The sequence below is a fragment of the Saimiri boliviensis genome, chromosome 21 (genome assembly GCF_048565385.1).
Source record: "Saimiri boliviensis isolate mSaiBol1 chromosome 21, mSaiBol1.pri, whole genome shotgun sequence".
NCBI classification, from domain to species: Eukaryota; Metazoa; Chordata; class Mammalia; order Primates; family Cebidae; genus Saimiri; species Saimiri boliviensis.
In genome coordinates this window covers 28,299,557-28,316,870 of record NC_133469.1, presented here as the reverse complement: position 1 = coordinate 28,316,870, position 17,314 = coordinate 28,299,557, and the positions used below count along the sequence as shown (strand labels likewise).

At 48.4% G+C, this 17,314-nt stretch overlaps 1 protein-coding gene across 3 annotated transcripts in view; it reads right to left on the bottom strand.

Moving 5' to 3' along the window:
* The window catches only part of MYO18B (myosin XVIIIB), a 286,207-nt gene that overhangs the window by 220,608 nt on the left and 48,285 nt on the right, over window positions 1–17,314 (bottom strand). For all 3 annotated transcript variants that reach the window (XM_074390993.1, XM_074390995.1, XM_074390994.1), the window contains exon 12: window positions 8,262–8,406. In XM_074390993.1, coding sequence (XP_074247094.1) covers window positions 8,262–8,406 — 145 coding nt within the window. The remainder of the gene's footprint in view (window positions 1–8,261; window positions 8,407–17,314) is intronic.

Here is a 17,314-nt window from a genome sequence, read left to right as displayed (position 1 = left end):
CAGGAGCCACCTGTCCAGTGATGGGTGGTATCCTAGGGTCAGAGCAGGAGTAGAGGCCCACAGGAGCAGAGCGGTTGTCACTCAATGCCCTTGTCTGTCTGTCCTCCTCCCTGGCCCCACTCTTTCACCAGCCAACGTGCTTGAGTGCACAACCCCTTCACATCCCTCATTTCACTTCCATTCCCAGGCGACCTCTTCTTCCTTTGGGAGTTACCAAGGAGATATTTGGCTCAGTCAATATTTATTGAGCACATACTATGTGCCAGGCCCTGTGCTAGGCCCTCGGGATGTAACGATGAGCAGAATCAGACAAGGCCTCTGAACTCACAGAACTACAGCCCAGCATGGGAGACAGACATTACTCCAATAATCAATTATCCCACATGAAAAATAAATAAAAAAAGGTGGCCAGGATTGCCTGGGGCATACAGAGCAGGAAAGCCAGACCTTGTTTAGGGGCCAGGGAAAGCTTTTGGGAGCAGTGATTTTCGAATCAAGAGCGGAGGAGTTGGCAAAGGAAAGTAAGGAGAGCAGGAGGGGACAAGACCACCATACCACAGCTCTTGCCGGGAATAGCAAGAGAGTAAAAGAAACATCCTCTGCAGCCAAGCCACAGCATCATGGGCGCAAACTGAGGCTGGAGAGGTGGGCAGGGACCAGACCAGCTGGAATCGCCCTCATATGGGGTCATTGGTAGTTCTGTTGAAGTAACCCAATCAAACGTGTGAACTGGGGAGTTCCTGCTGGCTGTGGCATGAGAACAGATCGGGGTAGCAAGGATGGGGAAGAAGGGAAGCCTGGAGCTTGGCTTGGAAGCCATTCTGGGATTCCAGGACAGAGATGATGTCCAGCTGGATGCCGTGATCAAGAGACAAGGATCCCTGGAGAGAGCTCTAGGGCTCCCAGCTGAGGTTCCAAGAATAAATCCACAGCGATCTTGCCCTGGTCCAACGTGACGGTCCCCGAACAGGGCCCATGTGTCTTTTGACCATCCTCTTCACATGCTGCAGTGGAGGGAGGAGGCCTTGAGCCAGACACACCTGAGTTCCAGTCCAAGCTCGGGTACAGCCTGTGTGCCCTGGGCCAGCAGTTTCTCCTGGGGGAGCTTCGGTTTTCTCATCTGCAGAATATGGCTGGGTTTATCTAGAGGAGTGAATAGGATGCTGTGTGCTAAATCGCAGCACAGGACTGGCATAGGAAGGGTGCCTTACAATGGTGCTTCCCAGCTCCATCCCCACTGAGTGGGCACAGAGAGGGCATACTCAGAACCTGTGCATAAGGAGTGAGGGAGAGGGGAGGGCACACTTGACCTCCAGCCACCAGAGGAGCTGAGAAATGACACATCTCCTTGCCCATCACAGCCATGGGTCCCTCACTGACCCCTCCTCAGCAGGCAAGCCTACCATAGCTTCTGTGCAGCATGGACATCCTAGGTGAACCAGACAATTAGGGGTCTATGGGTGATGCCCATGGGTTTCCACCATACCTGATCTCACAGTTCTCACAGTGCCCCCTCTGCCAAGGCTGTCGAGCAGGATCTAATGCAAGTTCAGGTGCCCCCTCACTGCCTGGACTTTACCAGATAGAGCAGAGCCACCCCCTGTCATCCATGCTGAGCAAAGTACAGTTGCCCTGGATCACCAAGAAGTTTCTGTGTAGAGTCATCACCTGAGCCCACCCAACTTGTGCCAAAATATACCCTCCACCCACAGGAGACTGGCTTAGACTTCAGGAGTGCTCTCTCACACACAAAAAGGAAAACCTCAACTATGCTGACAGCAACTATGAAGGGTCCTGTTCCCTGTGCAAAGTCTGAGAGCCTTAGACTCAGCCAACTTTGAGCTCTACCACTTCCGGCTGTGTGCCCTGGGGCAAGTCACACCACCTCTCTGAGCCACAGCTGCACCATCTGAAGAAACAACAGACAGAGACTCACCTGAAGGCATGAACTTGAGCATTTCCTCAGGTCCGGTGATCTAGCGTGTACAGCACAGACTGTGCTTGGGAATCATTGCACCCCTATTCCCTGGAAGCTGGGAGTTCTCTGTAGCAGCCTTGGCGTGCCTCAGAGCAACCTGGGCAGCCATGGGGACAGAGGAATGTGTGGTCTGGGTTTTGTGTGAAAAGGGCCACTCTGGTGGCTGGGTGGAGAGATTGTATGAGGTTAAAAATGAAAACAAAGGTGAAACAAAACCCCAAATGGGATTTGCAGCTGCAGAAAGGTGTATTTACCAGGATGAGTTTCTAGGCATATTCTATATGTCAGTGTTGGCTTGGTTTTCTCTCTTTTTTTTTTTTCTTGTCAAACTCACAAATACAGAGGATTCCCTCTGTTGTTTATTCTCTATAAAGTGTGTGTGTGTGTGTGTGTGTGTGTGTGTGTGTGTTATTCTCTATAAAATATGTATGTGTTCTCTATAAAATGTGTGTATTATTCTCTGTAAAATATGTGTGTGTTATTCTCTATAAAATGTGTGTGTATTAGTCTCTATAAAATGTGTGTGTGTGTTATTCTCTATAAAATGTGCGTGTATATATGCTATTCTCCATACAATGTGCGTGTGTTATTCTCTATAAAATATGTGTGTGTTATTCTCTATAAAATATGTGTGTGTTATTCTCTATAAAATGTGTGTGTGTGTTATTCTCCATAAAATGTGTGTATATATATGAAATTCTCCATACAATGTGTGTGTATTATTCTCTATAAAATGTGTGTGTATTATTCTCTATAAAATGTGTGTGTAAGTTATTCTCTATAAAATGTGTGTGTGTGTGTGTGTGTGTGTGTGTGTGTTTTCACTTTCACTGGGTCAAGAAGTAAAATGTTTCTTACCGTAAGTTGATGTCAAAACAGCATAAACCCCAACAAGTTCAGAGCAATTGGCTAGAAGTTTGGAGAGGACTGGGGGCCCAGACCCTGAAGACTGGTTTATTTCTACCATGGGATCTGCGGGATGAACAAAACAGGCAGGTTTCCAGAACCACAAAGCCCTGAGCTAATGGCTTCCTATGAACATCATTGCGTTTCATCACGCCTCACCCTAGGAGAAGGCATCACAGTTACCCCCATTTTATAGATGAGAAAACTGAGGCTGACATACGGGGAGTGACCTGTTCACGATTACACATCCGTCGAAGGGCAGAGCTGAAGCTTGGCTGGAAAGCTCAGTCTTTTGGCATGCTCGTAAGTACTTGTCCCTTCACAGAACTGCTCTGCCTCTGGGCTATCATTCAGAAAATGGGCATAATTCTACCTCTTGTGCAAGCTGGTTTGGGGCACACATTCAGCTAGAATTTTCTGAGAAGTTACTATGACCCAGCTTTCAGGAAGAATAAAAGAAAAAATAAGCATGGTCCGTGGATAAACAAAATGTGGTATAGCCATATGATGGAATATGATTCAGCCATTAAAAAGGAATAAAGTATGGATGCATGCTACAAAACAGATACATCTTGCAAACATTCCACCACGTGAAAGCGGCCAGTCATAAAAGGCAACATATGCCCATACTGCGTGACTGCATTCATGTTCAGAACAAGGAAATCCACAGAGACAGAAAGTAGATTCGTGCTTGTTTAGGGTTGGGGGGATGCATTACTTAGGGATGCGGGCTGAGAGGGCAATAGCTAAAGGCTATAGCGTTTCTTTTTAAGATGTGACAGAACTGGAGATCGAGTTAATTGCCAAGGATTTGATCAATCATGCCTGCGTAGAGAAACTTCCATGGAAACCCCGAAAGGAGGGGCTCAGAGAGCTTCCAACACATCCAAGCGCTGTGCTGCTTAGAGCGGACAGGAGTCTCTGCTGTCTCCCCTATCCCTTCCCTATTCTGGCTATTCCTAAGTTGCATGCTTTATAATAGAGAGTGGTTATAAGGGAAGTGTTTTCTTGAAGGCTGTGAGTCATTCTAGTGATTGATTAGATAAGAGAAGAGGGTCATAAGAACTCACAACTCCAAAGCCACTTGGTTAGAAGTGTGGGAGACCGGGTGCTTGCAGCTGGCATCTGAACTGGGGACAGTCTTGTGGGACTGAACCTTAACCTTCGGGGTCTGTGCTAACTCTGCTAACTCAGGGTAGTGTCAGAACTGAGTTGAATTGTAGGCCTGCCAGTCGCGGGGTGTTTGGGAGGTAGGAGGTGAGGTTCCAGAGGTTTGTCTCAGGGCTCAGAGCACAAGCAGACCTAAGTCCAAATCCCATCTCTAGCTTTAGCTGTATGTCCTGAGGAATACGGATGAAATTCTCTGCTGCACATCAGTTTCTCCATCTATAAAATGGGCATCATAACAGTCCTCACCCCTCCCAGGCTGTTCTAAGGAAGTGGTGACATCATCGGATCTATCAGCACTCAACACAGTGTCCCCAGGAAAATGAGAATGGCCCAAACCCCACCCGGAAGGTCCTGGCTGTGTCATACCAGGCCAGTGGCACACCTTCTCTGAGCCTCTGTTTGCGCGTCTCTAAAATGGAGATGGATGAAAATGAACCCTTATGAAACATCGGCCAGGAGCCAAGTACTGTGCTCCACGGTTTTAGGCACTGACTCCCTCAATCCTCACGAGAAGCCTACAAAGAGGGTACCATCATTAGCCCCATTTGACAGAGGAAGAGACTGAGGCTCAGAGAGGCTGAGCCAGTATTCATACCCAGCAGGTGGACTCCTGACTCCTGCCCATGGCATTAAGTTAGCATTTAAGTCTAATCCAATCAAAAGGCGTAACAGAGACATAAGTGCTTTTGAAACTGTCAAACACCAAGCCAATATTAGTGGTGATTGTCATTGCTTTAACAGTTTAAAAACCCTGTGTCCAGTTATAAGGCCTGAATTCTCCCCAGAGGGAACTATTTTTGGCTTTTAAACATAGGAGTGAGACTCTCAGAATTAGCTAGGAAGCCAGGCGCGCTGAGAAGGCAGTATCATTTTAATGAAAAAAAAAACTGATTTATGAAAATGATTCTTAATATATTTCAAAATGATCTGTTATGACACAAAGCAAAGACATTTATATACGACTCTGAAATTCTTAATAGCTGATTTTAGAGCAACCTATTATGAAATCTTTCAAAGCAGAATCTATAAGTAAGTAAATCATCGGGCAGGCCTCCCAGGCAGCCTGACGACAGCTCTTCTTAAAATAATTTATAAGGTGGGATTGGGGGAGGGCTGGCAGAAATTATTGCCGTCATCAAGTATTAATAAAATATTTATAAAAGTGACTTTCCCTTTTATCGTCAGATGCACTGGTGTGGATGGGTCAGGTCCTTGAGCCCACATCAAAGAAGGACCCTCCCACTTGGCCCCAGGAGGAGAAACTCAGGAATGAAATTGACTTCCTTCACTTCCGTGGTGACAGGCTAATCAGCCAGGGGGCTCCCTGAGTCTCTGGATGAATATCGCGACTTCCTTGTCTCTTAGATAAGACCACCAGGAGGCATATTCCTCAGAGCCTCCCAGGGGTCCTCAGTAGGACTGAGCCTCAGTTTCCCAGGGTAAGCTGCTCCTTCATGCACCTTGTATTACCTGCCTACCCTGCCCTGTGTCATTTTCACGTTCCCCTACCAGAGCCTCTGGGGCCATCCCCGAGATACACAACATGTCCCCACCTCTTTGTCTCAGGGTCTGTTCCTGACTAAGGCTGGCCTCGGTGACCAGAAAGTTGAATGAGAGACATCACAGTTCCCTGAGCAAAGCGGTGGTGACGCCCAAAAGCCAAGCACTTAGTGCGGCCCATGGCATGGCAGATTTTTTCCAATCATTTTGGGGGTACAGGTGGTTTTTGGTTAAGTTATTTAGTGGCGATTTATCAGATTTTAGTACACCCAACCCCCCAGCAGTGTACACTGTAGCCAATACACAGTGTTCTAGCCCTTACCCTCTCTTAACCTCTGCCACCTGAGTCCCCAAAATCCATTACATCATTCCTATGTCTTTACATAGGAACTTATAAGTGAAAATGTACAATATGTGGTTGTCTATTTCTGAGTTACTTCACTTAGAATAATGGCCTCCAGATCCATCCAAGTTCCTGCAAAAGAGATTATTTCATCCCATTTTTAGGGCTGAGCATTATTCCACGGTGTACCTACATACCATATTTTCTCTATCCACTCAGTCCATGCGCTCTTAGGTTGGTTCCATATATTTGCCACTGTGCATGTCCATGGCTGATTTTTGGAAAGACAGGTGGCATTTGGTTTTTTCATATTTGTCCAGCCCAGCACCTCTGTCCTTGGCTTGGATCAACTGTGGAATCCCCATCTTACTTACTCCTGACTCAGTACGACTTCTAGAAATTTACCAAATCAAATCGGTGGGTTAAGGTATGTGGCTCAAATGGATGAGAATCAAAGGAATGGGCCACAGGGCCCAGGAATGTGAGGATGACAGAAAGCATGCACCAGCACCTTCTAGAAGATTTTGCTGTCCCACACGGTAAGAGCCCAGAACGTCAGGCAGAATCCATGCACAGTCCCAGGACGGACCTGAATTCACACACGTGTTCATTCCATAAGTAACTTCCAGTTCTATGTTCTGGGCCCAAGATCAGCCACTGGCCACTGAAAAGAGCTACACAGAGTCGCGATCACAACACAAGGCACCGAAGGCCCCATGAAGGTAGAAACCCTTGCTATTCATCCTCACTCTCTCCCCAGCACCTTATCTATTGCCAGAGAGGGAGCAGAAGCGACAGGTTAGGGAGGTGAGGAGCTTTGAATGCTGAGCCAAGGAATTCTGTTTGTCTTAGAGGCAAGGGAGAGCCTCAGGGGGGTTCTAAGCAGGACGATGGCACCACAGGTCTCTGCTGTAGAAAGGAACGTGGTGGTCACGATGAGAATCGGTGGAAGGAGGAATGAAGGTCCCAGCGAGGAGGCTCCTGCAACCATCCAAGCGCATACACACACAACGGTAAACACCTAATGTCAGGTGCTCACACTAAGGGCAGAGAATCTAGCACGGAAATAATGTCACAGAGACTGTCTCTGGAACATGGTGAATGATTGGATGGGGAGAGGGTAAGGAAGAGAGGGATGGAAGAAACGACTTAGAAGACCAGATCAAAATAGGGACAAGCAGCAAATAGACACTTAAGGATGAGGACAAAGACACAATATCAGTTTCAGGGCACGTGGCAGGGAACATCTCCAAGATGTCTAGCTAGAAACACAGCACCTTGGCTGGGCGCAGAGGCTCATGCCTGTAATCCCACCACTTCGGGAGGTCAAGACAGGAGGATTGCTCGAGCCTAGGAGTTTAAGACCAGCCTGGGCAACAAAGTGAGACCCTGTCTCTACAAAAAAGATTTTTAAAAATTACCCAAACGTGGTGGTGCACACCTGTAGTCCCAGCTACTCGGGAGGCTGAGGGCAGGAGGATCGCCTGAGCCCAGGAGGTGGAGGCTGCAGTGAGCTATAATTGCATCACTGCCGCCCAGCCTGAACAGCAAAGCAAGAGCCAGTCTCAAACAATAAAAATTTAAGAAATAAAAAAGAAACACAGCACCTTTACTGCACAGACTCAACCTTGCCTTCCTGTGCATATTCTCAGGCTGCTCTACTGCAGTGCCAGTACAGCAGCCCCAGCTACCTACGACTACTTAAATTTAAATTAAGTAGAATTAAATGCCATTAAAATTTCAATTCCTGGCCAGGCACGGTGGCTCAAGCCTGTGATCCCAGCACTTTGGGAGGCAGAGGCGGGCAGATCATGAGGTCAAGAGATTGAGACCATCCTGGCCAACATGGTGAAATCCCGTCTCTACTAAAAACACAAAAATTAGCTGAGCATGGTGACACGCACCTGTAGTCCCAGCTACTTGGGAGACTCAGGCAGGAGGATCACATGAACCCAGGAGGTGGAAGTCGTAGTGAGCTGAGATCGCACCACTGAACTCCAGCCTGGCCACAGGGTGAGACTCCATCTCAGAAAAAAAAAAAAAAAAATTCAATTCCTCAGTCACACTACTATATTTCAAGTGTGCAGCCTGTGGCTAGTGGCTACTGCACTAAACAGCATAGAAAGAGATCATCTCCACCATTGCAGAAAGTTCTTTTGGACAGAGCTGGTCTAGAAGGCTTGCTTGAAATGCCAACCGTGTCCTCCTCACGATGCCTGGTTTCAGCAGCCTCCTAAGAGCAGTCCCAGAGACACAGAAGGTGACAGATTGACCCTGTTCCCACCCGTCCAAAGAAGGGCCTTGTCAGACACCTGCCAAAGGAGACAGCTGGCCACCCAGGTGAGCTCGGCAGGAAGGACGTACCTTTGCAGGCCCCTGCCGCGCCCAGGTGGTAGATGGCTGCCAAGACCCGCCAAATGGCCCGCTGCTCGCTCTCTGAAATGCCCAGCGTCTCCATGGCACCCCGGAGCTGGGCAAAGGCAGCCGCCGCCTTCTGTTTATCTTCAGGCTGGGAGCAAAGGGAGATGGGAAGAAAACAAGGCCATCAGGATGGAGAAGACACAAACTCATAACTTGAAGCTGAGCTCCATCTAGGAGGAACGTAGGGGTCACTTTATTGCCACAGTAAATTACCCACAATTAAGCTGAGGAATATTGACAGACTAACTCAGATGACTGGGAAAGTTATCCAAATCATTTTTCTCTGACTTTGAAATGCAGTGTGGCTTTTATTCATTCATGTCTGCATGAATTACAGATTAATGGAAACTGCTCGGTGCTGGGCTCTGGTCTAGGGATGCAAAGATAAGCAAAGCCTGACTTGACTTTGAGGCCCTCTCAAGATAGAATTGGAAAGAGACATGAAGGCAACTAAGTGTGAAATGGGCTAAGTGGTAGGTAGGTTGTGGGTACAGGTTGATAGGTAGCTACATGGGGTCTATAGGTAGGTATATGGGGTCTATAAGTAGCTATATGGGGTCTATAGGTAGGTGTATGGGGTCTATAGGTAGCTATATGTGGTCTATAGGTAGCTATATGGAGTCTATAGGAAGCTATATGCAGTCTATAGGTAGCTATATGTGGTCTATAGTTAGGTGTATGGGGTCTATAGGTAGGGATATGGGGTCTATGTGTAGGTATATGGCGTCTATAGGTCGGGATGTGGGGTCTATAGGTAGCTATATGGGGTCTATGCATAGGTATATGGGGTCTATAGGTAGCTATATGGGGTCTATAGGTAGGGATATGGGGTCTATAGGTAGCTATATGGGGTCTATAGGTAGGGATATGGGGTCTATAGGCAGCTATATGGGGTCTATAGGTAGCTATATGGAGTCTATAGGTAGCTATATGTGGTCTATAGGTAGCTATATGGGGTCTATAGGTAGGTGTATGGGGTCTATAGGTAGGGATATGGGGTCTATGTGTAGGTATATGGGGTCCATAGGTTGGGATATGGGGTCTATAGGTAGCCATATGGGGTCGATAGGTAGCTATATGGGGTCTATAGGTAGCTATATGCAGTCTATAGGTGGCTATATGGGGTCTACAGGTAGGTATATGGGGTCTATAGGTAGCTATGTGGGGTCTATAGGTAGGTATATGGGGTCTATAGGTAGCTATGTGGGGTCTATAGGTAGCTATATGGGGTCTATAGGTAGCTATATGCGGTCTATAGGTGGCTATATGGGGTCTATAGGTAGCTATATGCGGTCTATAGGTAGCTATATGTGGTCTATAGGTAGGTGTACGGGGTCTATAGGTAGGGATATGGGGTCTATGTGTAGGTATATGGGGTCTATAGGTCGGGATATGGGGTCTATAGGTAGCTATATGGGGTCTATGCATAGATATATGGGGTCTATAGGTAGCTATATGGGGTCGATAGGTAGCTATATGGGGTCTATAGGTAGGTGTATGGGGTCTATAGGTAGCTATATGGGGTCGATAGGTAGCTATATGCGGTCTATAGGTAGCTATATGGGGTCTATAGGTAGGTGTATAGGGTCTATAGGTCGGGATATGGGGTCTATAGGTCGGGATATGGGGTCTATAGGTAGCTATATGGGGTCAATAGGTAGCTATATGGGGTCTCTGGGTAGGTATATGGGGTCTACAGGTAGGATCTAGATATAGGCTCTGCAGGGTAGGCTGTGCTATAGCTCTATGCAGAGAACCATGGGACATCAGAGGGACAATGGGTAATCAACTCAAGACAGCCAAAGAGAGTAACATAGAGCAGATCAAACTGTGATAGAGGTTTGACAGATAAATAGGCAGAGTTGGGCAACTGAATATAATAAAGGTCCCAATGGGCAAGGGAACCACATGAGCAAAGGAGATTTGGGGAGACAATAGGTGATCCGTGGAAGCGGTTATTTTTGATTTGTTTTGTTTTGTTTATTTTGAGACAGAGTCCTGCTCTATCGCCCAGGCTGGAGTGCAGTGGCGCAATCTCAGCTCACTGCAACCTCCGCCCTCCGGGTCCAAGCGATTCTCTCACCTCAGCCTCCTAAGTAGCTGGGGTGACAGGCACCCGCCACCACACCCAGCTAATTTTCATATTTTTAGTAGAGATGGGGCTTCACCATGTGAGCCAGGCTGGTCTCAAACTCCTGAACCCAAGTGATCCACCCACCTTGGCCTCCCAAAGTGATGGGATTGCAAGCGTGAGCCACCGTACCCGGCCTGGAAGAAGTTAGTTTTGGAGGTGGCTCAGACAGAGATGGGGAGAAGACAAAGCTGGAGAAGCTGGCAGAGGCCAACTTTGAAGGCCTCAACCGTGAAATTAAACTTTAAACTCCAGTCATGGTAGGCAAAAAACTGATACATGCCCCCGCTATATTCCTGGGCTCATAACAGACATCATTAATCAATCAAGATCCAACAACAAGCCAGTGAGTCCAGATTCCTTTCAGGACATGGCTTCTTGCAGCTACCATGAACAGCTTCCCTGCTAAATACTGCTTTTTTTTTTTTTTTTTTTTTTTTGAGATGGAGTTTTGCTATTTGTTGCACAAGCTGGAGTGCAGTGGCGCTATCCTGGCTCACTGCAACCTCCACCTCCCAGGTTCAAGAGATTCTCCTGCCTCAGCCTCCTGAGTAGCTGAGATTATAGGCACGCACCAACACACGCAGCTAATTTTATATTTTCAGTAGAGATGGGATTTCACCATGTTGGTCAGGCTGGTCTCAAACTCCTGACCTCAGGTGATCTGCCCACCTCGGCCTCCCAGAGTGCTGGGATGACAGGTGTGAGTCACCGAGACTGGTTTTTGGTTTTTGGTTGTTGTTGTTCTTTCTCTTTTTTTTTTTTTTTTTTTTTTTTTTTTTTTTTTTTTTTTGAGACAGGGTCTCACTCTATGGCCCAGGCTGGAGTGCAGTGCTGTGCTTACAGCTCACTGCAGTCTCAGACTCCTGGCTCAAACAATCCTTCCACCTCAGCTTCCCGAGTGGCTGGGACTACAGGTATGCACTACCATGCTCCGTTGATTTAATTTTTTTTTTTCTGTAGAGATACGGTCTCACTATGTTGCCCAGGCTGGTCTTAAACTCCTGGACTCAAGTGATCCTCCCACCTTGGCCTCTGAAAGTGCTGGGTTTACAGGCGTGAGCCACTGCACCCAGCCTACCAAAGATTTTAACAGAAGGAGACAGAAAATGGCATGATCAGATGTTTAAGCATTGTAGGATTTTTTTTTTAAGATTTATGATCCCAATTATGTCTGATTGAATATTAAAATTAGTCTGAAACTACTGTGCACACACCATCTGGCCAAGAAGACTCAGCCCAGAAGCCTGCTGGGTGAAGAGGAAGTGAGCCGGGAATGGGAATTTTTTGTCAATAATCCCCCAGCTGATAATGAGAAACTGATTTGCACTTGGCCTGCTTAGAGAACTTGAGTGATGACCTGTAGCCTGTCAAAGCCAGCAGGTCTTTGAATTTCACAGCATCCAGTGCCCAGAGAGGAGATGACACTTGCCCAAGGTCACACAGCAAATTAATATCAGATGCCAGACTAGAAGTAGGCTTTTCTGATTCTGGGACTGATTCCCAGTCCAAGAGACTTGTCCCCTCTATTCAAGCCACTTCCTCTACCTGGGAAACTTGCAAGGATCATCGACGAATTGGGATGAGGTCAAAGCATACAATGACACAGAGACGTGCTTGGGAAACATTTCAGTTAATACAGCAAAAGCATGTTCCACTGATCCATCACATTTCTGGGCCGCCACAGGATCACAAAATCCCTAGCAACCAGGAGCTCAACCTAGCAACTGCAGCTGGAGCCAACAGAGGGGCGGAAGGCGTCTTCCCAACATACTCTCGGTTATTTATGAGGTCTCAAAGTAGCAGAAAAAAGATGCCAAAAGGACAGTGCCCACACATTTATTATGGCTCCCACTGTCACCTATGAGCATTTGACTTTAAATTTCAGGAGGACTCCATCATCTGCCAGGTAGCTTGCGTGAAGAGAAGAATGAGAAAACTTCCGCTAAAGTTCATTTGCTTCTTTCTCTTCCTCGCCCCCACCCAATGTCTTTTTCTGAACAGAAGATGCGAATCAATACATGTTTCTGAACCAAAATGATCAGGATCATGAAAACGCTCACAGTTCCTTAAACTTCCAGAGAGCCAACTGTTCTTTAAACACCTCCGCAGAGTGCCCTGATGAAGGAAACTCTTTGGATCAAAATCGTAAAGATAGAAAAAAGTCAGGTGAATGGAATAAGTCAACTCACAACCCAAATGTCTATCAGCAGGAGAACGGAGCAACAAAGAGTGGTATACCCAGAACGCAGCATTGGAACGCTACATAGCAGTGAAAAAGAACAAGCCACCAAGACATGTGGAGACATACAGGCGTCTCACAGACCCAGTGTTGAGTCTAAGAAGCCAGACGCAAGAGCATACACTGTGTGCGTCTGTAAAGTTATGCAAAGTTCAAGAATGGGTGAAACCAACATAGGGTAAGAAGTCAGGATAGCAATTCTGGAGTGAGATGGCGACTTCCAATGGAGATTGCCTGAGAGGGAGTTCAAAGGAGCCATTAGTGGAATAAGGAATGTTCTCTATCTTGATCTGGGGGATAGTTGCTGGTATGTTTCATCATATTAACATCGGCCAGGTGTGGTGGCTCATGCCTGTAATCCCAGCACTTTGGGAGGCTGAGGTGGGAGGGGTTGACTAGCCTGGGCAACAGAGTGAGACCCTGTCTCTACAATAAAATTAAAAATCTGCCAGGCATGGTGGCATGAGCCTGTAGTCCCAGCTACTCAGGAAGCTGAGGTGGGATGATTGCTTGAGGCTTGGAGATCGAGGTTGCAGTGAGCCATGATGGCATCACTGCACTCCAGCCTGGGCGAAAGAGAGGGACCCTCTCTCAAAAAGAGAGAAAGAGAGGGAGAGTATCAACATCACTGAGTTGTACACTTAAAATTAGTATAATTTGTGCACTCTACGTTTTACCTCAACTTCCAAAAATCAGCGGATAAGAAAAGTCAAATCATAACATGCCCAGGGTTTGACTGAGGTAAAATCTCAAGGTCAATCAGAGTCTACAGGTAATTTCGTGAAAGAAAATAAAATCCAAAATGTTCTCTCTCCATTAAACCAGGCTGGGTTTACAGCGCCCAGGAGATTCGTACAGTGCAGAGAGAGAAGCCAGGTTTGATGTGGAGCCAGACAGAGCTGGATGCCCTCTCAACACTGCACTCCCAACCACGCGACTCCTCAAGTCCCTTCCCATGCATGGAGGCTCAGTTTCCACTTCTTTAAAGAGGAAATAAGGCCAGGTGTGGTGACCCAGGCCTGTAATCCTAGTACTTTGAGAGGCCAGGGGGGGAGGATCGCTTATGCCTAGGAGTTCGAGACCAGCCTAGGCAATATAGCAAGACCCTTTATCTATTAAAAATATATATAAAAATTAGCCAGGCAGGGCGACAGGTACCTGTAGCCCCAGCTACTTGGGAGGCTGAGGCAGGAGAATTTCTTGAACCAAGGAATTCAAGCTGTGAGCTATGATCACACTCTGTTGCCCAGCTATGCTGCACTCCAGGCTGGCTGACAGAACAGGATCCTGTCTCAAACAAAATAAATAAATAAAATGGAAATCATATCTTAGCCTCCTCTCAGGACTGCCATGAGGACTAAATGAGTTTATATATGTAAATAAAGCACCCAGCATGGCTGGGCACGGTGGCTCACACCTGTATTCCCAGCGCTTTGGAGGCCAAGGCAGGCAGATCATGAGGTCAGGAGTTTGAGGCTAGGCTGGCCAACATGGCGAAACCCCTGACTCTACTAAAAAAATACAAAAAGATTAGCCAGTTAAGCTGGTGGGGCACTTATAATCCCAGCTACTCAGGAGGCTAAGGCAGGAGAATCGCCTGAACTCGGGAGGTGGAGGTTGCCGTGAGCCGAGATTGTGCCATGGCACTCCAGCCTGGGTGACAGAGCAAGACTCCTTCTCTAAATAAATAAATAAATAAATAAATAAATAAAGCACCCAGCACAGTGGCCAGCACCCAGTGGTGTTCAATAAATGGGAGTTTCTGCTCACTACTGCCTCTGTCCCTCCGTGCCACCTTCCCGGGACACCATTCCCCACTGCTGCCCAAGTTCATGCCCAGTACTCTGTAACAAGTGAATCAGGTATGACCTTGGCCTCAAAGGGCCCCCAGTCCACTGAAGGCGACAGGTGTGCAAAGAGACGACACACAGAGCCGTGGGCAGGGGTAAAGGAACCGACCGGAGGGATGGGAGGCTTCCTAGAAGGAGTTGGGTATGGAGCAAATCGTGAAGGGTAAACGGAATGAGTGGGGCGGAGCAGGGGCCAGGAAGCAGGAGGCGTCTCCAAGTGGAAGGACAGGGGGTTGCAGGAACCTAGCGCATTTGGGTGCTAACTCTGGATGAGCCAGGGGTGCAGGGGTCGTCTGCAGAGCGCAGGGCCCCGAGGAGCCCTGGTTTGCAGCTGGGAGCTGCTCTCTGCTGGAGCTCCCGGTGACCTCCCTGGCAGAGGGAGCCAGCACCTGGGCATCCTCCCCCTGATTATGAGCACAATAGTGGGTCTCAGGCAGGCCTGGGTCCAACTCTGATTCACACGGAGGCACACCCACCCCCTCTTCCCCAGGGCCGGGTGGGCTTCCTTGTGTTTTTGTCTGTTTCTTTGAGACAGAGTCTCACTCTGTCACCCAGGCTGGAGTGCAGTGGTGCGATCTCAGCTCACCGACACCTCTGCTTCCTGGGTTCAAGCAATTCTCGGCCTCAGCCTCCCAAATAGCTGAGATTACAGGCACCTGCCACCACACCTGGCTAATTTTTTTTGTATTTTTTTTTTTTTTTTTTTAGTAAAGACGGGGTTTCACCGTCTTAGCCAGGCTGGTCTTGAACTCCTGACCTCATGATCCACCCGCCTCAGCCTCCCAAAGTGCTGGGATTACATGCGTGAGCCACCGCACCTGGCCGGGCTTCCTTATTTGATACAACCAGCCAGCCCAAGGATTCCCATCCCTCTGCCTCCTGGACCAGAAGCTAGCTCTGGGAGGAAAATGCTCAACACTGACTCAACGCATCTCAAAAGAAACCTCACGTGGGTGCCTGCACAGGCCAGTGAGCCTCATGGAGAGTGCGGGGGTGGGGGGGTGCAGGACAGGTCCACAGCCGGGAGCTGCCCTACCCGTCACTCAGCATCTCACTAACTCACTTCTTAGCGCAGCACTGAGGGTCCACTTAAGTGGGGAAGAGAGAAAGTGTCCATTGAGCACGTCTTTTTTCGGACTGGGTGCGGGTTCCCCCACGAGGCAGGCATGGGTCTCTCCAACTGACAGAGGAGGAAACGGAGGCTCAGAGAGATGCAGTTACTTGCCCAAGGCTACCCATTTGGGGAAGGGCACGGTCAGTAAGCGTCAGACACCTACTGAGCCCCCAGTCCTTAGTGTCATCCAAGGGTGTTGCTCTACCCATCCCACCGGTGACAAACTGAGCCTGGGAGAAGTTAAGTCACCCGAGGGGTCATAACGGGCCCGACCTCAGAGCACGTGGTCTTCAGCCACGATCTCCACCTGAGTGGGAAGAAGCAAACGACCAGATTTAAAGTCAGGCCAACCTGGATCCCAGTCCGGACTCCACCGCTTAAAAGCTGTGAGCCTGGCCGGGCGCGGTGGCTCGTGCCTGTAATCCCAGCACTTTGGGAGGCCGAGGCGGGCGGATCACGAGGTCAGGAGTTCAAGACCAGCCTGGCCAATATGATGAAACCCCGTCTCTATTAAAAATAACAAAAATTAGCTGGGCATGGTGGCGCAGGCCTGTAATCCCAGCTACGTGGGAGGCTGAGGCAGGAGAATTGCTTGAACCAGTACCTTGGAGTGGAGGTTGCGGTGAGCCGAGGTCACGCCCCTGCTCTCCAGCCGGGGTTACAGGGAAAGACTCCATCTCAAAACAACAACAACCAAAAGCTGCGTGCCTTTGGGCAAGTAACTTCACCTCTGTGAGCCTGCTTACTTCTCCTGAAAAACAGACGTGATCCTAATTCCTTATTTAAAGAACCACTGGGCGAATTAAGTAAAAGAAAGCTCCTGGCAGAGCCCCTGGCACAAACGCATGATCCCTCATCCTTCCATCTGAGCGCCACTGCCCCACAGTTGACAACTGGGTCATAAAAAATAAACGCGCCTCGGGCCAAGGCCTGGAATGTGACACCCAGAAGCAAACTGCTGGGTGGCAAGGATTATTATTATTATTATTATTATTATTATTACTAGACCACTGCTGCTGGGCGCTTTAAAAAAAATTAGGCTAGGCTGCAGAAAATAAATTATAGAGAAGAAGAAAATAATATGAAAGCTTTGTGATTTCAACTGTATCCTGGTGCTTAGCAGATCTCAACTAAGTTCCATGTACGAGCTGAAATGTGGCAGGCAGCGAGGGCGCGATGTGAGGACTAACAGGAGAAATTGGCAGTCAGAGGGTCCAGGCAGCCTCCAAGCACTCAGCCGGGGGGACACTGGGGGTCTCTGCACTTTCATCCTGGGGTCCTTGCTCCAGTGGGCTACTCATCTTTACCTTTGCACCAGGTGCACCAGCCGGAATGCAGGCCTCACTGCACCTGGGTGATTCACTCTGAGTCCAGCTCCAGCTCATGGTTGCCTCCTCCAGGCAGCCTTCCGTGATATGCCTCTACTCCTCCCAGCTTGGCCTCAGCCTACACACACCTCCACTCAGGCACATATCCCTCCAGCTTGGAATGATCTGTTAATGTAGATGTGGCAGCCCACCACCACCTCCCGAAAGTGAGTCACTTGATGGCAGAGACCCAGGTGCGTTATTTCTGCGTGCAATTCCTGGCATCGAATCAGATCAATAAATATCCACTGACAACGAGCTTCCAGCAAGCCTCCCTAAATAAGAGCCACTG